Source organism: Hordeum vulgare, chromosome 6H (genome assembly GCF_904849725.1).
Source record: "Hordeum vulgare subsp. vulgare chromosome 6H, MorexV3_pseudomolecules_assembly, whole genome shotgun sequence".
Lineage (NCBI taxonomy): Eukaryota > Viridiplantae > Streptophyta > Magnoliopsida > Poales > Poaceae > Hordeum > Hordeum vulgare.
Window position 1 is genome coordinate 491345667 of NC_058523.1, and position 26328 is coordinate 491371994.

The following is a 26328-nucleotide window of genomic DNA, read 5'->3' on the forward strand; positions in this document are numbered from 1 at the left end:
CCAAAGAAAAGGGTTCCCAAGCGAATTCCATAAATTGGACCAACATCCTTTCATGCACATCCTCCTCATGGATCCTCTTGAATGGGGTGCTCCCCAATAAAGTATGGGTGTGGTCTCCGGCAAGGGGGGCCCTCTCGCCCCTCCTCTTTGTCATAGCAATTGACCCGCTACAACAAATCCTTGATTGGCAACATGAAAGGGCTTTCTCCATAAGATTCGTGGAAGGGGTGCCATTGTGAGAATCTCCCTCTATGTGGACGACGCGGTGGTGTTTGTGGCCCTAATAAAGAGAGATATTAACAACCTGGTGGTGATATTTACAAGCTTTGGTGATGTCACTGGTCTTTGCACCAACTTCCACAAGACTTTGGTAGTACTCATTCGATGCAACAATATTAACTTAGACCAAATTCTTCAAAGCTTGTCAGCAACTAGGACAACCCATGAGATACCTGGGTTCGCCTCTTTCGGTTTGGAAACTCAAAGAAGTGTACTTGCTATTCTTGGAAGACAAGGTGTCTGGAAATTTGGTCACTTGGGAAGGTGAAAACATAACAAAAATTGGGTGCAGGGAGTTGGTCAATTCTGTCTTCACCTCTCAAGCGATCTAGTTCATCAATCCTCTAGCCATTGCACCAAACATGCTTCTTAATGTCAACAAGCTTGAGAGGGCTTTTCTTTGGTCTGATTCCAATAAAACCAAGCTGGGACATTGTTTGCCATCCTATAGGATATGGTGGACCTGGGGTGCTCAACACCGACAAAGTTGCAAGGGCCTCAATATTGCATGGACGTGGTATCAATGGAAGGAGTCGATTAAGCTGTGGGTGGGTATGGGAAAGCATGCAATGAGGACGACCTCAACTTCGTTTATGCTCCCACCATCATCACCGCGGACAAGGGGGTGAGGACCCCCTTTTAGGAATCCACATGGCTTCTTGGTTGCAAGACAAAGGAGATTGCACCACTCATCTTTAGGCCTCATCGAGGAAAGAATTGAAGGTGCGTGAGGCACTAAAGGAAGGCGCTTGGATCTTCAAGATCAACCCACTATTGTGGTCTCCGTTGAGCATATAAGGCAATTCGTCACCCTATGGATGCTTGTACATGACTTTTAACTAAATGAGCAAGGTGAACATGTTATCGTTTGGAAGCACACTTCTAGTGGAAAATACTCGGGGACCTCTTCTTACAATGCTCTTGGGTATGCTTTTATCCCCCTTGGACAAAGAGGCGTGGAAGGTTTGGAACCGCCAAAGGTCAAGTTCTTCACTTAGTTGGCAATGGAAGATATGATTTGGATCGTGGATATATTCGGCTATGAAACTTGGTCATTAAGAAGCGACACCTCACACATTAGGATACTTCAAATTGGCACTTGGTGAAAACTGTCAAGAGGTGGTGGGGTGGTAGGACCGACATGAGCACTCCCAATGAAAAGACAATGGCATCCTTCACTATGTTGGTCACTTGGAAATGTGTGGAACGAAATAAACGCTAGGGTCTTCCGCCACAAAAGCACCCCGCCACCGCTCCTTCTTAGCAGCATTATGAACGACGGTAAACTATGGTTCACCGCTGGAGCCAAGCAACTAGGGACGATCATTTTGCGAGAATAATCTTTCATGCATTATATTGAGGAACACTTGTAAAACTCTATTCTCTTCTTAATTAGTAGTTGAGGTAAATCTTATGCCTCCGGTCCGAAAGAAAGAAATCTAGTCTTTCAGAGGAATGGGGGTTAACGGTGCAAAAGAAGAAGAACGAAAATCCTGCGAGTGTCATGAGCATTGAGTGCTCTAAAGTACTTTGACCCAAACACTTCAACCACCATCCTTGCAAATTCTTGATATACAAAATTGAAGTGAACTCTTCCATTGCCAAGTTATCATCAATAATGTCTCATAAACAATACATAAGTCATCTTCTAGATAGTGTTATGTCCAAGGTCTTTAGTGCCATACCTCCTCTGCTCGAAGAACCGACCATGTTTCTTAACACAGTGGGCAATGTAAGGAACAAATCGAGAGACGTTCTAAACCGGTGTCGAAAGTATCGCTCTACATACACCAGAATTGGAACAAAATAGTTGAGCGTCAATATTATGTGTCCATCTTGACTTATCCTAAGAATCACCTTACCGTTCAAAACGGAACAACCATGATTCGGCTTGTTATTGTGCATCATCAAGATCAAAGCAATGCCCTCATCTTTGTTCATGTTATATCCCTCTTCGGACGAGTATTCATACAAGCTCATCTACAACAAAATATTTTCATTACAAACTACTCCTATGTCGCAACAACAAAACTGAGAAACAAAAAGAACACCTTCGAGCCTTATCCTAGAACACCCAGTGTGCACGGAGCAGGATTACACCCGGCTGCTCGTCGGCGCCGAAGTAGTCGCCACGCCGTGCTAGGAACTGCCTTGGGATGGCTTCGTTGTAGCCGGGGAGGTCGAGGTTGCAGCAAAAGCCGGCATTGCCACGCAGTCCAAAAGCTTCGAAAGAGCAGCGGCTCGGCTCGGTCGCGGCGGTCCCATGGTTAGCAGCGGCGCTGCCGGCTGCCACAAGGCCCACAACTCGACCTCAACGATCAGCAATGGCGCTGCTGCAGCCATAACGGGTGGCGGAGGGGCAGCGACTGGCCGGAATCGACCCGGCCGCGGGGCTGTAGCGGCCTTCCGGAGCGACAGGGTCACTTGACGGCAAAATACGAGGCTGCCCCAAAAGATTTGCAGTACCAAATAGAGATGGTGGCATCTGCTGAAGCTGTGTTTTTTGTTCAAATGATTTGAAAAAAAAACATTTTTTATACACTTGCCCTATTATACATCATCGGTAGGAGATGCTATGACGTCCACATGATCTCTCAACAAATGCTCTGAGGAGTCAAATGTTCACAGGAGACTACACAGTTTCAAGGTGTACAGAAAAATCGCAACGGTCCATTCATGTCATCGTCACTATCCATACCTGCATCACCAGGATCTTGGAGGAAAATCAGTCACGATTACCGTGTGGATTTTCAAACCGGAGTCACCTTTGTTGCTGTCATGTCCAGATGTGAGTATGCATCACCAGGATCTTGGAGGAAAATCAGTCACGATTACCGTGTGGATTTTCAAACCGGAGTCACCTTTGTTGCTGTCATGTCCAGATGTGAGTATGCTCGGGACCTCCTAACAAATTGGATTGGAACAGATGATGACGATGTGAGATTATACCAGCACTCAGTGCTGTCAAAATCTCTGATCTTCCAGAGGAATGGGGTTAACAACGCAAAAGAAGAAAGAAAAACATCTATACTTGTTATATCAGACTGATAGGCTGCAAAACAAAAAAAGTCATGAATAGATGTTTCGATGGAGACCCTAACAATTTTCTTCTATTAAAACTAAAAGGCATAAATGAAACTTTGTGCAGATGAGATGAGAAACAACAGATTCAGATTCAGCAACACCGACCCTTTTTATTGTAGCCATCAATGAACACATCTGAGGGTGTCTGAAACCTCAACACCAGCCCACTACTTTCACACGCAATAACAGATGAGTTTACAACTTCTCGTATGTATAACAGACGCACACGTGAAAAATGGTATGCGGCGGGCAAGCAGACTTAGAGCACCTGCAACTTACTGAGATGCTCCAGGAGAGAGGTCGCCTTGCGCTTGGCTCTGTCCGAGCCGGTCTTGGACAGCTCCGTTAATGGTATTTGAGCACCCAGCCTCCCTATGCAAGCGAGATTCTGGGCGTCCTTCTTGCAGAGTGCAAGTAAAATAGCCGCGGCATTCTCCTTGTTACGGGCCTGGCTTGATCTTAACAAATCGATCAAGAAGGGGATGGTGTGAGCCTTGGCTATGGCTGTTTTGCACTCGTGGTGACTCACGAGGACCGACAAGATTGTGAGCGCCTCGTCGGTGGCTCCAGTGCTGGATGAATCTTGCAGCATCTGAACCAGTGGTGATAATATTCCTGCCCGGACCGCGCGGACCTTGTTTGCCTGGTATATGCATAGATTGAACAGAGCTGTTGCTGCATCTTTTCTACCTCTTGAACTGCCACTCTTCAGCAACTCAACCAATGCTTCAATCGCCCCGGGGGTGCTTCCTATCATTATCTTGTTATCATCGATTAGTGACAAGCTGAAAATAGCTGCAGCTGCATTTTCTCTTGCCTCCATGCTACCCGTCCTAAGAACCTGTATGATTGGGACAATGGCACCGCCAACCACTATCAGTTCCTTGTTTTGATCATATATGGAGAGATTCAAAAGGGATGTAACTGCGTGTTCCTGTGTTTTGGGGTCTTTTGAGGACAAAAGTTTCACCAGAGCAGGAATAGCACCGGACTCTGCTAGAAGCATGCGGTTGTCTGTGCTTTTCTTGGCCAGAGATCTTATTTCAGCAGCAGCAGATTTCCGTTCATCCAATGAGCTGCAGGAGAGATTGCGAACTAATGCTTCAATTGCCAATCTGTCCTCACCGACCTCTACGGAAGAACCTTCATACTTAGATCTCGTAGGTGGTTCGATCCCTTTTTCCTCACACCATTGCAGTATCAAACTTCTCAACACATAGTTTGGAGTTAATGTAAGGTTTTGGAGCTTCTGTTGAGTTTTTGGACAGGTTCGGTTTCCACCATCAATCCACCTTTGAATGAAAGCACGCTCATATGTCTGCAACATTAGCAAGCATATTGTCAGCAGATGCCAAATATAATTGAAGCATAAACAGTAACACTCTAAGTGCAGTGTAAAAATTTACCTGTCCTGTTGACACAATGACAGGATCTCTCATCAGGTCAAGAGATATTGGGCAACGGAAATCTTCAGGCATAGCTACAGTGTCAGACTTCTTAACTTTGTCAGGTGAGTCTTTTGCTTCATCACTTGTTTGGCCATCACCATTGGTCGGTTTTGCAGAAACAGCAACTGTAGTGTTTTCAAGTTCTTCAATTAGCTCAGATGTTATTTTTTTAATGTCAGATTTAGATATCCCGCTTATTTCTGAAATTAGTAAAGCAACATGTTGCAACTCCAGGTGATCACTGCTGACGTTTTCCAACGGCAATGTCTCTGGCTGGCTGTTTGGTTCTTCAGATTGTGACCCGACATTATCAACATGATGAGCTAAGATATCATGAATTTTTGAAAAAATATTTAGATCAAGGGCACCCTTCTTCTCCATTTCTCTTTTAAGCTGACCCCGCACTAAATCAACCTACAGATTAATCAAATTCAAGCAGGTATGATTAATTAACGAAGAAACAATCTTACTAATGTACCAGTCAATCGGGTTAACTATACCTCCTCTTGAACTTCATCAGATATTTGAAAGCAATTATGTGGTAGATTTGTTAGAGCTGCTTGCAACTGCCAAGTCACATACTTGAACTGAACAGCAATATTCTTGTCGTTGACATCCTACAATGAAAACAATGAAGCATAAGAATTAAAGATACTACCATGTTATTACATGCAAAAGGACTATATAAAAGGGCATGAAGCATGTCAGACTGTACAGATTCGATACAAATGCATCTGTGGTCATATCAAAAGGTTGTTCTCAACTGAGCCAACAGACATGCACATACCAAGCCATTAGAAATTGTATCTAAGTTGCCGGTAACACATAGAATGTCAATGTGATAAGAATACAATATTGGAAAGAATAGTGAGCTAGATTTCATATTGACATGTTGTATGACAATTTAATTATTTAGACATGACAGTTTTACATTATTATGAACTAACGCGAGAAAAGGGTTTTTCCTACATCCAATCTTGTCAGTTAGTATAATCATTGCTAGACTTCTAGGAGATATCGGATAAAAAGAAACACGTGCTACTTATATCCTTCAAACAAGATCAGTTTGGCCCCACCCATATAACCAGCATGTGGAGAGAACAATCCTGCAGGCAACACAAGCTAAAAGTATCATACTATTGTGCCTCCTAAAGATAGAATCTAGTGCTAATATATGTTGCTTAAATTAAAAGACAATTTGGACGTCTGAGTCCTGAAGTAAAGAGTAACTTGGGGACAAATGGATCACAGAACCTCCTGAAAATTTAAAAATTACTCTCTCTGTAAAGAAATATAAAAGCGTTTAGATCACTAAAGTAGTTATCTAAATGCTCTTATATTTGTTTACAGAGGGAGTACAAAATTATAGTGACAACTAATAAACATTTATCTTCCTTGAACCAATTTTAGGAGAGATGATTTCAAGTACTCAAACGACTCGCTTAGCTACTCCACCGCATACACACAATCATGCAAATTTGGCAATGTATCCCAAGCAGCATAGTGTGGTCTTGAGACCAAAAGTTAATTTGACGAAATACAAGACCAGAGTATCAAAAGGCTCCAGTAAGCAACAATAATTAGATAAGAAGATATTGAAGGTTGCAAAATACGAATTGGCAATGGCAATGAGCATTTCGGATGGATAAATGAAAAAAAAAGGGACGGCAGGAAACCAGGTCAACATGTCCATGCTAAGAATGCTAAGACGTTACTTGTTTGACACCTTTGTTCTTCTTACCTGGTGCGCACAAGTTTAAACTCATCGAGGCATCATAGAAGTAAGTATAGGAGGACACGCATGATCTGACCACATCAAGATGCACCCCCAAGTCTAATAAGATCTACAGCCGTTAAAATATAACAGCGCAATAGCTGCAACTGGAGCGGCTGGACAAAAAGATCTACGCGCAAGCGAAAGTAAAACTTTCGTGAATGAATCTCTAAAATCTTGCCCGGTATACTAATCGTCAACGGAAACGAATCACATGCCGAAAAGAGAGCAATCTAACGAACGCGCGGACCAGACGCCGCGCAATCGCGCTCAAAGTGTTCGGCGAAATCTGGCCAAGAGCCGCGCGTCAAGAAGCGAGCAATGCAGAAGGTTTGATTGGACCAAGAGATCCCCGGCAGTCACCTGATCCGCGGCCCCCGTGTGGAGCGCCGGCCCGCGGCCGAGCGCGACGAACCTCCTGGCGGCCTGGAGCGCCAGGAGCAGGTCGGCCACCCAGGCCGTCGCCTCGGGCTCGGACGCGCCGTCCTCCCCAGACGACGCCTCGGCGACCTCGGCGACGAGGTGCGTGAGCAGGGACACCTTGCGCGCGAGGCGGAGGCAGTCGGCCCGCAGCGGCTCGACGGCGGCGGCCAGGTCGGCGGCGCCCACGGCCGCGATCTCCCGCACGATCTCCGCGGCCGCCCCGGCCGTCGCCGCCATCGCGCCGCCCCGGGTCAGGACTCCGCGCGGAGGACGGGAAGGGGGAGCGGCGGGGAAGCGGAGGGGGGAGGGGGCATGCCAACCTCCAATGTCAACGTCGCGCAGTAATGTAGGAGCGGTGGTGGTGGTGGTGCGAGGGGGCTCTGCTCGGGGAAGGAAAGGGGTGATGAGGATGAGGATGGGCTGCGGATTAATGAAATGCGGGGCTGGGCTCAGGTTGGCGGCAGCTAGCTGGGAGTGGGAGGGAGGGATCCCGTCCCGGCCTCCGGTGAGGCGCAGGCCGTGCGGAGGGGAGAGGGGAGGGGGTGAGCTGGGGGTGGGGTGGCTGGCCACTGGGCTGCCGTTCGCGTGAGGAGAGATTCCCGGGCGCGGCGCGGCAGACCGGAGTAAACTAATGCCAGGAAATCGGTGCCCGCCTGGCTGCACTCCCCGGGGAGCGACGGGTTCCGGATCCCGTGTGCCCGCCTCGCCCCGCTGCCCACGACGCGGCACCGTTACTAGGGCCTGCCGCGTTATACATACAGTACAACTGTTCGTTTCTTTAAAAAAAAGGGAAGTTATTCATCAAGATATGATCTTTGGGACAGTTGTGACGCGAAATCACACATCGTTTACATAACTGAGGTGTGGGAATTAGGAGAAATTTATTGACATGATCGTTTTCGGCTAACATTTTGCAAATTTTCGCTGGCCACACAAAGGGAAAAAAAACATCCCTCTTACATTTGTACGTGTTATACTGTTTCGACGCTGAATGCAGGACCGAGAATGTTCGTGTCTAATCTCCCCACGTCTCTCTTTCTCTCTCTAAATTATGATTTCCATCCATTCCAATACTTGACGAACACGTTGTAGGGATAGGTTGTGATGAACTGCAAATGTTTTTTGTAATTATATTGACTTGGCGTGAAATATGGCATATTTATGCCACATTTCAATGACTCGGTCAACGACCATGCTATTTCTTTTTTCTTCTTTTTTCTTTTTATCTAGGTTGGTAGGTGAGTTTGGCGGTGCCCGTCGAGTGGAAATCAAGATAGCACATTTCTATTACCTCTAGCCCAGAAGGCGATATTTGGGCCGCCCTGCAGAGGATGACTTGGTCGCGAGGGCTCCGGAAGAAGCCGCCTTGCAAGGGGCTAGCCTTGCGAGGCCCCTCGCCTCCACGCTAGGCCTAGCCAAGGCCACCAAGTACCGAAGCGCCTCGCGAGACCCCTCACCACCAGGCTAGGCCTAGCCAAGACCACCAAGTACCGAAGCGCCTCGCGAGACCCCTCACCACCAGGCTAGGCCTAGCCAAGGCCACCAGGTACATAAGCGCCTCGCGAGACCCCTCACCACCAGGCTAGGCCTAGCCAAGACCACCAAGTACCGAAGCGCCTCGCGAGACCCCTCACCACCAGGCTAGGCCTAGCCAAGGCCACCAGGTACATAAGCGCCTCGCGAGACCCCTCACCACCAGGCTAGGCCTAGCCAAGGCCACCAGGTACATAAGTGCCTCGCGAGACCCCTCACCACCAGCCTAGGCCTAGCCAACGCCATCAAGTACAGAAGCGCCTAGCGAGACCTCCCTTGCGAGGCCACTTCACAAGACATGTTCGTACGACGTCAGCCGTAGGGTTCCCCGCCCGTCACGTGGATGACATCCTGCTGTCAGGATAATGACGACAGGGCGTGGCATAAGCCAGTTTCCACTCTGATGATAAGGAAGCAAGGGTGTCTGCCTCCCCCAAAGCAGGTCCCAAACTATTTCCTCTTTAGTGCAAGAAGATCAGAACGGATTGGCGAGCCAGGGCGGACGTCATCGCTGATCCCACGAGTGCATCAGGACGACTACTTGATCAGGCGGATACCGTCTTTAGTTAGGGTAAGCGTGGGCATTTGTCTCCCTTTGGGTTGTTGCCCTGTGGACACTCTTTCCCACTCGTATTTTTGGGGAAGAGGACCAAGGCACTACAAAGGGACATGGGCGCTTCCATGTAAGGGTATCGAACCATTCTCCCCCACACCTCGTGTACCTCGAGCCGCAAGCTCCCCATTAGGGAGTAATCCAACAAAGATAGGAGTACGGTATTACACTTCACGGTGGCCCGAACCTGGATAGCTCGCGCGCCCCTGTCGTGCCCGGTGTGATTGAGTGCGCTCGTCGTGGTCTTGCCGTACTTGTCGTCGGGTCTTAGGTTGACAAGCAAAGCCCTCGGTGTCGAACCATTGCCCTTGGAAGAGTTTCTTGAACACAGATCCCAGACTCCAGCAGACGGAAAGTTCGCATTCCTCTCGTTACACTCGATAAAGGAATAGGTAACAAGTTATAGGTGGCATGGGCCGAGCTTAGACCCATCTCAAATTGACATCTCTAGTCACTCGAGATAAGGAGGTAAGCCTACTCTCCACTCAATGACATGTGAGATGTATGTGTCAGTAATCAAACATATATTGTGTGCCATTTGTTACTAGTTACCCCTAGAGTTCTATAGTTAGAAGACTCTCGAATTGCAATTTTATGTCACAATAGACATGAGATTGTCTCTTGATTCAAAGGAATGGGAGATCACATATATATGATTAAAATCAACTTGCATGATCTATGAAATAAATTTTGGTAGGGGGTTGTAACCAACATGTTATACCGCACATCGAGTCATGCCATGGCGAGCTAACAAGTGTTTGGCTTGGTTTTGATTACACGCAAACATCATGTGTATGATCTCGAGTAGGCCCAAAAGCATTCTTCCATTCTTTGGAAAGCATGGGCATCTTGTGATTCAGAGACCTAGGTCACTTCCTAGCAACGAAATTGTCCACTTGATCAACAATATCATCGTACAAGCTTTAGGAGAGGCCTCTGATAGAATATCAAAAATTAATTCAGGATCGTAATTTCTTATTACAAAGCTCGCTATTGCCAATGGCCAGAGTTCATAAATTGCATCCCTGATTTGAGCAACCGCGCGAGTATTGCCACGGCCAGAGCGAACAAGCCATGGAAAAGGTGCTCTCATCATCAATACAGATTGCGAGGACATGGAAGCAACCAAAATCTCAAAATGTCGTCTACCGCCTCGTGCATCGACTAAGAGTACCATTTGAGACAAGTGCGCTTAAACCTGTTAGTTGTTGGTATCTATGCCTCCTTGTGTGTTTATATTGGGCGATGGTACTTGTGGATTTACATGAAATATCATAATATTGCAAATTTATAAAACGTTGTACTCTCAACATTTCCTACTGTAACAAAAACGTATGTGCGCACACATCACCGCTCACTTTTCGTGGTGTATGCTCCGTCCGGCAATGACCGAAGATGAATCCATCGTTGATGATTCTCACTATATTTGTACTAAACCCTAGTTGCTCAATGTAGCCCTTCCTCTTCCCTGGCTCCACACACGATTGAAAAAAAGGGTTGCATCGAGCTCAAAAGTAGCACTCCTTCGTAAAAGGAGAGAGCAAAGTAGGCTATTGGCGGCCCCAAAGCTAAAACCGGCGCACCCAGATTTAAAACTACGTGCATGCGTGACGATTAACAAACTGTTAGTACAGCGTTGTCTTTATATGATGTGTGTGGCTCTGTTAAGCACGGTGGACAAGAACAAGCAGAACGTAAGTAGTGAAATGGACACGCGCATAGTTTAGGTTTTTTACACGCTGTGTCACGGTGATGTGGCCAGCTAAACTGGCTGTCATCAACCAAAAGGAGGAGGCTATTACATTACATTACCGCACCGAGACGCCGACGCCATGCACATATAAATCCAAGTGGTTAATCGTGGCCATATCGAGCATCATGTGAGACAACTTGGCAAATAGGAGACCAAATCAACTTACCGACATCAATCAATAGACAATGCACCGCCGCACACGTACGTCCGTCCACAAACTTCGTGATCGCCACAGTAAATAACGCACAAGTGGAGTAGGAAGGAGCAACACATAACGCGTCGAGAGCTTGACCGATGGACGCATGCGGACCCCGGCAGCGGCGCAGGGAGGGGCACAGGGTGCGCCGGGCGCAGGGGATGCGCCCTGGCTGGAAGGAACGGCCGGCCGGACGGACGGACGGAGGGTTGTAGTTGGAGACAGGCTAATAACGAGGGAGGCCACAGTCTGGCGGAGGGAAGGGAGCGGCGTTCGTTGGTTGCCGTCGTGGTGCGCGTCAACTTTCGTTTGGCTGGCTGGTCCCAGCGGCCCCCCGTCGATACGGTCAGGGAGGCCGAGACGCGGAGCCAGCGGCAGCACGAGGGGATGGACGGGTGGATCGGATTGGGGGATGGCGCCCATTATCCGTGCGCCCCGACGGAAGGAGCACATACGGAATCGGTGGCCCGCCTTGCCTGGCAAGCTTGCCTAGGATGCTTTGGGTAGTGGCGAGGTATGCCTCGTGGCCTTGCCCCCCCCTGGGTGGAGCGTGGTGCCGTGAGCTGTCTAGGAAGGAGACGATCACTGTTCAGCTTTGTCATTAGGAGTTTATTCTTTTCAACACATGCTAAAAAAAGTGACTGGACATCATTATTTGTCAACATAAAGCCCGTTTAGCATGTTATATGACCAAAATATTTATGGACCAACATGTTCGTCTATCTCACTACGATAAAGTGCGGGTCGCACCTGATACCCAACAATGTTCTTATTTTCCTCCTCAATTGCATGCTCATACATGTGGGGGCCACACCTAGCATTATAAGATAGAGAGAGCTCACATGGAGGTGTAGGGATATTTTGATCATATAACATGATAAATGATGTTTTTTAGTAAACATGTAACGAAATAATGTCTTTTCAGGGGTCTAATTGCACTTTCGAATAAGCATCTCACATGCAAATGTAGGGATATTTTGATCATATAACATGATAAATGGAGTTTTTTAGCAAACATGTAATGAAACTATGTCATTTCAAGGGTCTGATTGCATTTTTTAATAAGCATCTCATGGAACAACGACATTTTTAAGTAGTTGTAACTTTTAGTGAAAAAATTGAGTAGTGGGACACAACTAGCAGTATAAGTGATAAATGTTGGAAATATGCCCTAGAGGCAATAATAAAATGGTTATTATCATATTTCCTTGTTCATGATAATCGTCTATTGTTCATGCTATAATTGTATTAACAGGAAACAGTAATACATGTGTGAATAAATAGATCACAATGTGTCCCTAGCAAGCCTCTAGTTGGCTAGCTCGTTAGTCAATAGATGATCATGGTTTCGTGGTCATGAGCATTAGATGTCATTGATAACGGGATCACATCATTGGAAGAATGATGTGATGGACAAGACCCATTCCTAAGCGTAGCACTAGATCGTATTGTTCGTATGCTAAAGCTTTTCTAATGTCAAGTGTCTTTTCCTTCGACCGTGAGATTGTGCAACTCCCGGATACCGTAGGAGTGCTTTGGGTGTATCAAACGTCACAACGTAACTGGGTGACTATAAAGGTGCACTACGGGTACCTCTGAAAGTGTCTGTTGGGTTGGTACGAATCAAGATCGGGATTTGTCACTCCGTGTGACGGAGAGGTATCTCTGGTCCCACTCGGTAGAACATCATCATGAGCTCAATGCGACTAAAGGAGTTAGTCACACGATGACGTGCTACAGAATGAGTAAAGAGACTTACCGGTAACGAGATTGAACAAGGTATAGGTATACCGGCGATCGAATCTCGGGCAAGTTGTATACCGACACACAAAGGGAATTGTATACGGGATTGATTGAATCCTTGACATCGTGGTTCATCCGATGAGATTATTGTGGAGCAAGTGGGAGCCACCATGGGTATCCAGACCCCGCTGATGGTTATTGGCGAGGTGTCTCGGTCAAGTCTACCTGTCTCCCGAACCCGTAGGGTCTACACACTTAAGGTCCGATGACGCTAGGGTTATAGGGAATTGTTATACGAGGTTATCGAAAGTTGTTCGGAGTCCCGGATGAGATCCCGGATGTCACGAGGAGCTCCGGAATGGTCCGAAGGTAAAGATTGATATATAGGACGGACGGTTTCGGACATCGGAAGTGTTTCGGGCGTCACCGGTAACGTACCGGGACCACCGGAGGTGGCCCCGGGGATCCACCGGAAGGGGGCAACGACCCCGGGAGGCTAGATGGGCCAAGTGCGGGAGGGAACCAGCCCCTAGGTGGGCTGGTGCGCCCCCCGCACTCAGCCCAAGGCGTAGGAGGTGGAGAGGGGGGAAACCCTAGGCGCTGGTGGGCCTAAGGCCCACCTAGGGGTGCGCCACCCCTCCCCCTGCCCTGGCTGCCGCACCTCCCATCTGGGGGGGGGGCTGCCGCACCTCCTAGGGTGGGAACCCTAGGGGTGGAACCCCCCTCCCCTCCTCCTATATATAGTGGGCACTTTTGGGCTTTTGGAGACACAGTTTTCCCTCTCCCTCGGCGCAGCCCTGCTCTTCTTTCTCCTCCTCTCTGTCGATGCTTGGCGAAGCCCTGCCGGGAGACCTCGTCTCTCCATCGACACCATGCCGTCGTGCTGATGGAGATCTTCCCCAACCTCTCCCTCCTCCTTGCTGGATCAAGGTGCGGGAGACGTCACCGGGCTACACGTGTGTTGAACGCGGAGGTGCCGTGGTTCGGCACTAGATCGGAATCACACCGCAATCTGAATCGCCGCGAGTATGACTCCATCAACCGCGTTCTAGGAACGCTTCCGCTTAGAGATCTTCAAAGTATGAAGATGCACTCACCCCTCTCGTTGCTGGTCTCTCCATAGGAAGATCTGAATATGCGTAGGAATTTTTTTGAATTTATGCTACGTTACCCAAGAGTGGCATTCGAGCCAGGTTTTCTATGTGTAGATTCTATGCACGAGTAGAACACAAAAGGTTGTGGGCGATGATTTGTCAATTGCTTGCCGCTACTAGTATTATTCTTTTCCGGCGGTATTGTGGGATGAAGCGGCCCGGACCGACTTTACACGTACGCTTACATGAGACTGGTTCCACCGACAGACATGCACATCGTGTATAAAGGTGGCTAGCGGGTGTCTGTCTCTCCTACTCTAGTCGGATTGGATTTGATGAAAAGGGTCCTTATGAAGGGTAAATAGCTTTGGCATATCATCGTTGTGGCTGTCACGTAGGTAAGAAGGCGTTCTTGCTAGAAACCCAAATCAGCCACGTAAAACTTGCAACAACAATTAGAGGACGTCTAACTTGTTTTTGCAGGGTTTGACATGTGATGTGATATGGCCAAAGTTGTGATGTTGCATGTATGATGTATGAGATGATCATGTTATTGTAATAGGTTTCACGACTTGCATGTCCATGAGTATGACAACCGGCAGGAGCCATAGGAGTTGTCTTAATTTATTGTATGAGATGCAACGCCATGTGCTTACTACTTTTACTTCATTGCTAATGGTTAGCTATAGTAGTAGTGATAGTAGTAGTTGGCGTGACGACTTCACGGAGACACGTTGATGGAGATCATGATGATGGAGATCATGGTGTCAAGCCGGTGACGATGATGATCATGCGATGCCTAAAGATGGAGATCAAAACAGCAAAGATGATAATGGCCATATGATGTCACTATATGATTGCATTGTGATGTTTATCATGTTTTTCATCTTATTGCTTAGAACGACGGTAGCATAATAAGATGATACCTCTTAAAATTTCGAGAACGTATTCCCCTAAGTGTGCACCGTTGCAAAGGATCGTTGTCTCGAAGCACCGCGTGATGATCGGGTGTGATAGATTCTAACGTTCGCATACAACGGGTGTAAGCCAGATTTACACACGCGAAACACCTAGGTTGACTCGACAAGCTTAGCATGTACAGACATGACCTCGAATACAAGAGACCGAAAGGTCAAACATGATTCGTATGGTTGAATACGATCAGCATGAAGTTGCTCACCATGGTGACTAGTCCGTCTCACGTGATGATCGGACACGGGTTAGTCAACATGGATCATGTATCACTTAGATGACTAGAGGGATATCGATTTAAGTGGGAGTTCATACTTAATTTGATTAAATGAACTTAATTGTCATGAACTAGGTCTAAAAGTTGTCTTTATAAATATTGTAGATGGCCAACGTCAACCTCAATTTCAACGCATTCCTAGAGAAAAACAAGCTCAAAGATGATGGTAGCAACTATGCGGACTGGGTTCGCAACTTGAAGCTCGTCCTTGAAGCAGCTAAAAAGGCTTATGTCCTTGATGCGCCGTTAGCTGACCCTCCCGCTCCCGCAGCAGCCCAGAACATTCTGAACGTCTGGCAAACGCAGAGTGATGACTACTCTCTGGTTAGGTGTGGCATGTTATACAGTTTAGAAACGGGGCTCCAAAGGCGTTTTGAGCAACACAATGCATATGAGATGTTCCAAGAGCCGAAGCTAGTTTTTCAAGCTCATGCCCGTGTCGAGAGATATGAAGTCTCCGACAAGTTCTTTAGCTGTAGGATGGAAGAGAACAGTTCTGTCAGTGAGCACATACTCAAAATGTCTGGGTTACACAGTCGTCTGACTTCACTTGGAGTCGAACTTCCGGATGATGCTATAATTGACAGAATCCTCCAGTCTCTCCCACCAAGCTACAAAGGCTTTGTGCTGAACTACAACATGCAAGGGATGGAGAAGACCATTCCCGAGTTGTACTCGATGCTCAAGTGTGCAGAAGTAGAAATCAAGAAAGAGCATCAAGTGTTGATGGTCAGCAAGACCACTAGTTTCAAGAAGGGCAAGGGTAAGAAGAACTTCAAGAAAGACGACAAAGCCGTTGCCGCGCCCGGTAAGCCAGATGTCGGGAAGAAGAAAAAGAATGGACCCAAGCATGAGAGTGAGTGCTTCTATTGCAAGGGAAAAGGTCACTGGAAGCGGAACTGCCCCAAATACTTAGCAGACAAGAAGACCAGCAACGTTAAAGGTATATGTGATATACATGTTATTGATGTGTACCTTACCAGCGCTCGTAGTAGCTCCTGGGTATTTGATACCGGTGTTGTTGCTCACATTTGCAACTCAATGGAGGAACTGCGGAATAAGCGGAGACTGGCCAAGGACGAGGTGACGATGCGCGTCGGGAATGGCTCCAAGGTCGATGTGATCGCCGTCGGCACATTACCTCTACATCTATCGTCGGGACTAGTTTTAAACCTTAATAATTGTTATTTAGTACCAGCTTTGAGCATGAATATTGTATCAGGGTCTTGCTTAATGCGAGACGGCTACTCATTTAAGTGAGAGAATAATGGTTGTTCTATTTATATGAGTGACATGTTTTATGGTCATGCTCCGCTGGTGAATGGTTTATTCTTGATGAATCTCGATCGTGATGTTACACATATTCATAGTGTGAGTACCAAAAGATGTAAAGTTGATAATGATAGTCCCACATACTTGTGGCACTGTCGCCTTGGTCATATCGGTGTTAAGCGCATGAAGAAGCTCCATACTGATGGACTATTAGAGTTTCTTGACTTTGAATCATTTGACACATGCGAACTGTGCCTCATGGGCAAGATGACTAAGACTCCATTCTCAGGAATAATGGAGAGAGCAACCGACTTATTGGAAATAATACATACTGATGTGTGTTGTCCAATGAACGTTGAAGCTCGCGGTGGCTATCGTTATGTTCTCACTCTCACCGATGATTTGAGTAGGTATGGGTATATCTACTTGATGAAGCACAAATCTGAGACGTTTGAAAAGTTCAAGGAATTTCAGAGTGAGGTCGAGAATCAACGTGACAGAAAAATTAAGTGTCTATGATCTGATCGTGGAGGAGAATATTTGAGTCACGAGTTTGGCACACACCTAAGGAAGTGTGGAATCGTTTCACAACTGACGCCGCCAGGCACACCGCAACGCAACGGAGTGTCTGAACGTCGTAATCGCACTTTATTAGATATGGTACGATCTATGATGTCTCTTACTGACTTACCGCTATCATTTTGGGGATACGCATTAGAAACTGCAACATTCACTTTAAATACGGCACCGTCTAAATCCGTTGAGACGACACCGTATGAACTATGGTTTGGCAAGAAGCCTAAGTTGTCATTTCTTAAAGTTTGGGGCTGCGATGCTTATGTGAAGAAACTTCAACCAGAAAAGCTCGAACCCAAAGCGGAGAAATGCGTATTCATAGGATACCCTAAGGAAACTATTGGGTATACCTTCTATCTTAGATCCGAAGGTAAAACCTTTGTTGCCAAGAACGGATCCTTTCTAGAGAAAGAGTTTCTCTCGAAAGAAGTAAGTGGGAGGAGGGTAGAACTTGATGAGGTAATTACACCCCCTCTCGAACAGGAAAGTAGCGCAGCGCGGGAAATTGTTTCTGTGGCGCCTGCACCAACTGAAGAGGAAGTTAATGATAATGATCATGAAGCTTCAGATCAAGTTACTACTGAACCACGAAGGTCCACAAGGGCACGCTCCGCACCAGAGTGGTACGGCAACCCTGTGATGGAAATCATGTTGTTAGACAACAGTGAACCTTCAAACTATGAAGAAGCAATGGCGGGCCCGGATTCCAACAAATGGCTTGAAGCTATGAAATCCGAGATAGGATCCATGTATGAAAACAAAGTATGGACTTTGGTGGACTTGCCCGGTGACCGGCGAGCCATAGAAAATAAATGGATCTTCAAGAAGAAGACTGATGCAAACGGTAATGTGACCGTTTATAAAGCTTGACTTGTCGCAAAGGGTTTTCGACAAATTCAAGGAATTGACTACGAAGAGACTTTCTCTCCCGTAGCGAAGCTGAAATCAGTCCGAATCATGTTAGCAATTCCCGCCTTTTATGATTATGAAATTTGGCAAATGGACGTCAAAACATCGTTCCTTAACGGGAACCTTAAGGAAGAGTTGTATATGATGCAACCAGAAGGTTTTGTCGACCCTAAGGGTGCTAACAAAGTGTGCAAGCTCCAGCGCTCCATCTATGGGCTAGTGCAAGCATCTCGGAGTTGGAACATTCGCTTTAATGAGGTGATTAAAGCGTTTGGGTTCATACAGGTTTATGGAGAAGCCTCTCTGTACAAGAAAGTGAGTGGGAGCTCTGTAGCTTTCCTCATACTGTATGTGGATGCATATTATTGATGGGGAATGACATAGAGATGTTGGAGAGCATAAAGGCCTATTTGAACAAGAGTTTTTCAATGAAGGACCTTGGAGAAGCTGCATACATATTAGGCATCAAGATCTATAGAGATAGATCGAGACACCTCATAGGTCTTTCGCAAAGTACATACCTTGACAAGATATTGAAGAAGTTCAATATGAAAAACTCAAAGAAAGGGTTCTTGCCAGTTTTGCAAGGTATGAGATTGAGTAAGACTCAGTCGCCGACCACGGCAGCAGATAGAGAGAAGATGAGTTCTGTCCCCTACGCTTCAGCCGTAGGCTCTCTTATGTATGCCATGCTGTGTACCAAACCTGATATAAACCTTGCCATAAGTTTGGTAGGGAGGTACCAAAGTGATCCCGGTATGGAACACTGGACAGCGGTCAAGAATATCCTTAAGTACCTAAAAAGGACAAAGGAAATGTTTCTCGTTTATGGAGGTGACGAAGAGCTCGTCGTAAAGGGTTACGTCGACGCTAGCTTCGACACAGATCCGGATGACTCTAAGTCACAGACCGGATACATATATGTTTTGAATTGTGGGGCAGTGACCTGGTGCAGTAGCAAGCAAGAAGTTGTGGCAGCATCTACATGTGAAGCGGAGTACATAGCTGCTTCAGAAGCAGCTCATGAAGGAATTTGGATGAATGAGCTCATCACCGACCTTGGAGTGGTTCCAAGCGCGTCGGGTCCAATGAAACTCTTCTGTGATAACACTGGGGCCATTGCCATAGCCAAGGAGGCCAGGTTTCACCAGAAGACAAAGCACATCAAACGCCGCTACAACTCCATCCAGGACCATGTCCAGAGTGGAGTAATAGAGATTTGTAAAGTACACACGAATCTGAATGTTGCAGACCCGTTGACTAAACCTCTTCCACGAGCAAAACATGATCAACACCATAATGCTATGGGTGTTCGATACATCACAAAGTAACTAGATTATTGACTCTAGTGCAAGTGGGAGACTGTTGGAAATATGCCCTAGAGGCAATAATAAAATGGTTATGATCATATTTCCTTGTTCATGATAATCGTCTATTGTTCATGCTATAATTGTATTAACAGGAAACGGTAATACATGTGTGAATAAATAGATCACAATATGTCCCTAGCAAGCCTCTAGTTGGCTAGCTCGTTAGTCAATAGATGATCATGGTTTCGTGGTCATGGGCATTAGATGTCATTGATAACGGGATCACATCATTGGGAGAATGATGTGATGGACAAGACCCAATCCTAAGCGTAGCAGTAGATCGTATTGTTCGTATGCTAAAGCTTTTCTAATGTCAAGTGTCTTTTCCTTCGACCGTGAGATTGTGCAACTCCCGGATACCGTAGGAGTGCTTTGGGTGTACCAAACGTCACAACGTAACCGGGTGACTATAAAGGTGCACTACGGGTACCTCTGAAAGTGTCTGTTGGGTTGGTACGAATCGAGATAGGGATTTGTCACTCCGTGTGACGGAGATGTATCTCTCGGCCCACTCGGTAGAACATCATCATGAGCTCAATGTGACTAAAGGAGTTAGTCACATGATGACGTGCTACAGAACGAGTAAAGAGACTTACCGGTAACGAGATTGAACAAGGTATAGGTATACCGACGATCGAATCTCGGGCAAGTTCTATACCGACAGACAAAGGGAATTGTATAAGGGATTGATTGAATCCTTGACATCGTGGTTCATCTGATGAGATCATCGTGAAGAAAGTGGGAGCCACCATGGGTATCCAGACCCCGCTGATGGTTATTGGCCGGAGAGGTGTCTCGGTCATGTCTACCTGTCTCCCGAACCCGTAGGGTCTACACACTTAAGGTTCGATGACGCTAGGGTTATAGGGAATTGTTATACGAGGTTATCGAAAGTTGTTCGGAGTCCCAAATGAGATCCTGGACGTCACAAGGAGCTCCGGAATGGTCCGTAGGTAAATATTGATATATAGGACGGACGGTTTCGGACACCGGAAGTGTTTCGGGCGTGACCGGTAACGTACCGGGACCACCGGGACCACCGGAGGTGGCCCCGGGGGTCAACCGGAAGGGGGCAATGACCCCGAGAGTCTAGATGAGCCAAGTGCGGGAGGGAACCAGCCCCTAGGTGGGTTGGTGCGCCCCCCACACTCAGCCCAAGGCGCAGGAGGTGGAGAGGGGGGGAAACCCTAGGCGCTGGTGGGCCTAAGGCCCACCTAGGGGTGCGCCACCCCTCCCCCCTGCCCTGGCCGCCGCACCTCCCATCTGGGGGGGGGGGCTGGGGCACCACCTAGGGTGGGAACCTTAGGGGTGGCACCCCCTCCCCTCCTCCTATATATAGTGGTCACTTTTGGGCTTTTGGAGACACAGTTTTCCCTCTCCCTCGGCGCAGCCCCCCTCTTCTTTCTCTTCCTCTCTGCCGGTGCTTGGCGAAGCCCTGCGGGAGACCTCGTCTCTCCATCGACACCACTCCGTCGTGCTGCTGGAGATCTTCCCCAACCTCTCCCTCCTCCTTGCTAGATCAAGGTGCGGGAGACGTCACCGGGCTGCACGTGTGTTGAACGTGGAGGTGCCGTGGTTCGGCACTAGATCGGAATCACACCGCGATCTGAATCGCCGCGAGTACGACTCCATCAACCGCGTTCTAGCAACGCTTCCGCTTAGCGATCTTCAAAGGTATGAAGATGCACTCACCCCTCTCGTTGCTGGTCTCTCCATAGGAAGATCTGAATATGCGTAGGATTTTTTTTTGAATTTATGCTACGTTACCCAACAATAAAACCCCCAAAAGAATCTGTGGCTTTTCAAAACATGCAACTCTTCATTCTCAAAGTTCATGATTTTTTTTCACAACTCGCATTTCAAGGTATTTTATCCTCAAATTTTATAGACATATACATTAAGATCTATCAACGGACACATATGCGGGAGCCGGCCATCTAAGAGCATCTCTAGCAATCATCGTAAAAGTTTGACCTTTAAAACATGTATACAGGACGCCTAAAACTGGTTTTACGGGCTCAAAACGGTCACGATAAAATAGATACACTAAAACTGGCCCTTAAAAGAGCATCTACCAGCGGTATACATTAAAATTGACCCATCTACCGTCACCATCCACTCTCCGCTGTAGCCCCGTGCACCATCGCCCCTGCCAGTGTTGCGCACGCACCGCCGCCGCGAGCTGGCGCCTCGGGAGGAGGGGTTCGGGGTTGCTCCGCGAGTGCACGAGCCCGGCCCCAGGACCGCATCCGCCGGCCCTTCATGGTCGCACACACACGCAAGCTGGACCCTATGCCCTCATCTCGTTCCTCTTCCTTGTCTCGAGCATGAACATGATTAGCCATGGCCGCACGCATGTGCTCGATCCTTTTGTAGTGCATAATTTTTTTGGAGCTGGGAGAAATCAATGGTTCGAGATGTGTGGTATGAACGACGACCTCTGGGGAGAGGCCGGCGGAGTTGACCAGTTCATGACGTGTATACCTGTGACGCCCTCGAATTAATCGTACGCTAATCATACACGCAAATGCGTACGATCAAACTCAAGGACTCACGGGAAAATATCACAACACAACTCTAGACACAAATAAAACATACAAGCTTCATATTACAAGCCAGGGGCCTCGAGGGCTAGAATACGGAAGCTCGATAAACACACGAGTCAGTGGAAGCAACAATACCTGAGTATAGACATTAAACATGGGGATCAAGGGGACAAAGGGGGAGCAAAGCAACAGTGAGTACTCATCCAAAGTACTCGCAAGACTTATATCAGAACTATGCTAAGTATGCATCAGTATCAAAGAAGGGGTTTATATGTGGACTGACTACAACAATGCGAGAATAGAGAGAGATGGCCTAGTCCTATCGAAGACTAGCATCTTCATTGGGTCTTGCAGCAATAGACGAGAGAAGAACATGTATCACAAATAATAGTCATATTGTTGCAGCAATAATAATATGAGGTGATGCTCAGTGATCCTCACTCGACTCCCTGCGAGGAAGCAATCCCGGAGCAACTAAATCCAGTTAAGTAACAATTGTAGTTGTATAAGATTAGGGCACAACTCCAAGTCGTCCTGTAATCGTCGACACGGCTATTCGAATAGATAAGTTCTTCCCTGGAGGGGTGCACAACATATTCCCCGTCACGCTCGATAACACTCTGGCCGGACACACTTTTCTAGGTCATGCCTGGCCTCGGAATGTCGACACGTCGCAGCCCCACCTAAGCTCAACAAAGAGGCCAGCCCGCCGGTCTAACTCCTAAGCATAAAGGAGTCGTGGGCCCACTTGCCCTCTACGCTCCTGCATGATGCAAGGGCGGCCGATGTCAGTCCTAGCACCCCTTATAACAAGCGCGATGCATCTCGGGACCACTCGGGTGCGCGCCACTCCATTGCTGACGTCTGAAGAGCTTCCGCTGATACCACGACGTCGAGTACCCATAATTCTTCCCACGCAGACAGTTAGTCTGTAATAAGGCCTTTCGACCAACCCAGATCAAATACCCAAATCCATTATTATTTCAATTGAGTCAACGACACAACCACGCGGGAATCCACCCGCCTAACATCTATTCATCAAAGATCCCAGTAGCATGGTCAAGTAATTGTGTGGTTGTAACATCAGGGGGATCCGAGACATCACCCTCGTTGGATCCCGAATGATGCAACCGTCAAGGTGGACTTAGAGGAATCACCCTCGAGGGTCTCACACTTGAGGGGTTGCACGACGGAGTCATCGCCGGGAGTGGTGAAGGAGGAATCACCCTCGATAACCACGACCGACTAGCTGCCCTACAGAGATTTCATCATGAGTACTTCACGAGGTGTCACCCTCGGTACCCGATAGTAGCTCTGCAGCATCGCACAACTAAGGGGAGTGTAAGCGCTGTGTCGGATCTTGGCTCGTCGATCAGGGATCAAGACTCGACAATAAAGCGGGGCAACTGGATTAAGGGGTCAGAGGGGATGACTGCTCCACCTATACTAAACAGTTTAAATTGCGTTACTCAAAGTAGCAGTTCATCAAAATTAGGCTATGCATCAGATATAGGAGCTAACTAAAACAGTAGCAAAATTCAAATGCAAGCATGAGGGAGAAAGAAACGGGCGATATCGGAATGATCAAGGGTTTTTTGCTTGCCTTGTTGCTCTACGACAAAGGGCTGGTCGTCGGGAGGGTAGATGTACCCGGCAGCAGCGTCAGTCTCGTGGTCTACCAATAAGAAGAGGGGGGGGGGGAAGAAACAATAAATAATAGTAACATGTGTAACACTAAGCACGACATGCCAAAGCAGGGTTAGGCATGAGCTAACGCAGTGCTATCCATCATAGACGGGTCGGGAAAATATGAGATGATATCTCCCGGGTGTGTGGCTACTAACGACCAAACGGGAAATGATGGAAAAGTTCCACGTTTGCTATGTGATACGTCTCCATCGTATCTATTTTTCCAAACTCTTTTCCCCTTGTTTTGGACTCTAATTTGCATGATTTGAATGGAACTAACCCGGACTAACGCTGTTTTCAGCAGAATTGCCATGGTGTTGTTTTTGCACAGAAATAAAAGTTCTCGGAATGACCTGAAAATTTATGGAGAATTTTTGTGGAATAAATAAAAAATACTGCCGCAAGAATCAACGGAGGAAGTGGAGCATGGAGCCCACAAGCCCACCAGGCGCGGGGCCCCCGTGGCCGCGCCTGGGAGGCTTGTGGGGCCCACGTTGCTCCACCGCCTCCAATCTCATCTCTATTTAGCCTCTTTCGTCCGAAAAAATCAAGGAGAAGAGTTCATCGCGTTTTACGATACGGAGGCGCCACCACCTCCTGTTCTTCCTCTGGAGGGCAGATCTGGAGTCCCTTCTGGGCTCCGGAGAGGGGAAATCGTCGCCATCGTCATCATCAACGTTCCTTCATCACCAATTCCATGACGCTCTTCACCGTTCGTGAGTAATCTCATCGTAGGCTTGCTAGACGGTGATGGGTTGGATGAGATCTATCATGTAATCGAGTTAGTTTTGACGGGGATTGATCCCTAGCATCCACTATGTTCTGAGATTGATGTTGCTACTACTTTGCCATGCTTAATGCTTGTCACTAGGGCTCGAGTGCCATGATTTCAGATCTGAACCTATTATGTTGTCGCCAATATATGTGTGTTCTTGATCCTATCTTGCAAGTTGTAGTCACCTACTATGTGCTATGACCGTCAACCCCGGAGTGACAATAGTCGGAACCACTCCCGGAGATGACCATAGTATGAGGAGTTCATGTATGCACTAAGTGTTAATATCTCGTAGTTTCCATTAGGACCCCGCTGCCATGGGAGGGATGAACAATAGATGTCTTGCAAGTTCTTTTCCCTAAGCACGTATGACTACATACGGAATACATGCCTACATTACATTGACGAATTGGAGCTAGTTACATATCTCTCCGTGTTATAACTGTTGCATGATGAATATCATCCGGCATAATCATCCATCACCGATCCAATGCCTACGAGTCTTTTACTACTGGTCCTTGCTACGTTAATTTGCTGCTTCTACTATTACTGTGTTGCTACTGCTGTCACTTCTGCTACTTTTACTTTGCTGCTACTGCTGTCACTACTGCTACTTGTTACTGTTGCTATTGTTGCTATCATACTACCTTGCTACTGTTACTTTGTTGCAGATACTAAATCTTTCAGGTGTGGTTGAATTGACAACTCAACTGCTAAAACTTGAGAATATTCTTTGGCTTCCCCTTGAGTCGAATCAATAAATTTGGGTTCAATATTCTACCCTCGAAAACTGTTGCGATCCCCTATATTTGTGGGTTATCACTGTTGGGGAACGTCGCATGGGAAACAAAAATTTTCCTACGCGCACGAAGACCTATCATGGTGATGCCCATCTACGAGAGGGGATGAGTGATCTACATACCCTTGTAGACCGTACAGCAGAAGCGTTAGAGAACGCGGTTGATGTAGTGGAACGTCCTGACGTCCCTCGATCCGCCCCGCGAACAATCCCGCGATCAGTCCCACGATCTAGTACCGAACGGACGGCACCTCCGCGTTCAGCACACATACAGCTCGACGCTGATCTCGGCCTTCTTGATCCAGCAAGAGAGACGGAGAGGTAGATGAGTTCTCCGGCAGCGTGACGGCGCTCTGGAGGTTGGTGATGACCTTGTCTCAGCAGGGCTCCGCCCGAGCTCCGCAGAAACGCGATCTAGAGGAAAAACCGTGGAGGTATGTGGTCGGGCTGCCGTGGAAAAGTCATCTCAAATCAGCCCTAAAACCTCCGTATATATAGGTGGGAGGGAGGGGGCCTTGCCTTGGGGTCCAAGGACCCTCAAGAGGGTCGGCCGAGCCAAGGGGGAGGACTCTCCCCCCCCCAAACCGAGTTGGACTAGGTTTGGTGGGAGGGAGTCCTCCTCCCTTCCCACCTCCTCCCTTTTTTTTCTTTTTCTCTTGATTTTTCTTCTCTTGGCGCATAGAGCACTTGTGGGCTGTCCCACCAGCCCACTAAGGGCTGGTGTGTCTCCCCCAAGGCCTATGGGCTTCCCCGGGGTGGGTTGCCCCCCCGGTGAACTCCCGGAACCCATTCGTCATTCCCGGTACATTCCCGGTAACTCCGAAAACCTTCCGGTAATCAAATGAGGTCATCCTATATATCAATCTTCGTTTCCGGACCATTCCGGAAACCCTCGTGACGCCCGAGATCTCATCCGGGACTCCGAACAACATTCGGTAACCAACCATATAACTCAAATACGCATAAAACAACGTCGAACCTTAAGTGTGCAGACCCTGCGGGTTCGAGAACTATGTAGACATGACCCGAGAGACTCCTCGGTCAATATCCAATAGCGGGACCTGGATGCCCATATTGGATCCTACATATTCTACGAAGATCTTATCGTTTGAACCTGAGTGCCAAGGATTCGTATAATCCCGTATGTCATTCCCTTTGTCCTTCGGTATGTTACTTGCCCGAGATTCGATCGTGAGTATCCGC

General features: G+C 47.6%; 1 protein-coding gene across 1 annotated transcript; it reads right to left on the minus strand.

Annotated features, from left to right (window-relative positions):
• Positions 1-3453: 3453 nt before the first annotated feature.
• LOC123401621 (U-box domain-containing protein 11-like) lies at positions 3454-7632 on the minus strand. Its single transcript, XM_045095456.1, has 4 exons — positions 6949-7632; positions 5312-5428; positions 4770-5225; positions 3454-4681 (listed from the first exon to the last, which is right to left on the minus strand). The coding sequence occupies exons 1-4, from the start codon at positions 7243-7245 to the stop codon at positions 3623-3625; spliced, it is 1929 nt and encodes a 642-aa protein (XP_044951391.1). The 5' UTR covers positions 7246-7632; the 3' UTR covers positions 3454-3622.
• Between the last annotated feature and the right edge of the window lie 18696 nt (positions 7633-26328).

Coding starts and splice junctions, on each gene's coding strand:
- LOC123401621 (XM_045095456.1), bottom strand. CDS start 7,245: ATGGCGGCGACGGCCGGGGCGGCCGCGGAGATCGTGCGGGAGATCGCG. Junction 5,226..5,311: donor CTGATGAAGTTCAAGAGGAG/GTATAGTTAACC, acceptor ATTAATCTGTAG/GTTGATTTAGTGCGGGGTCA. Junction 4,682..4,769: donor TCATTGTGTCAACAGGACAG/GTAAATTTTTAC, acceptor CTAATGTTGCAG/ACATATGAGCGTGCTTTCAT.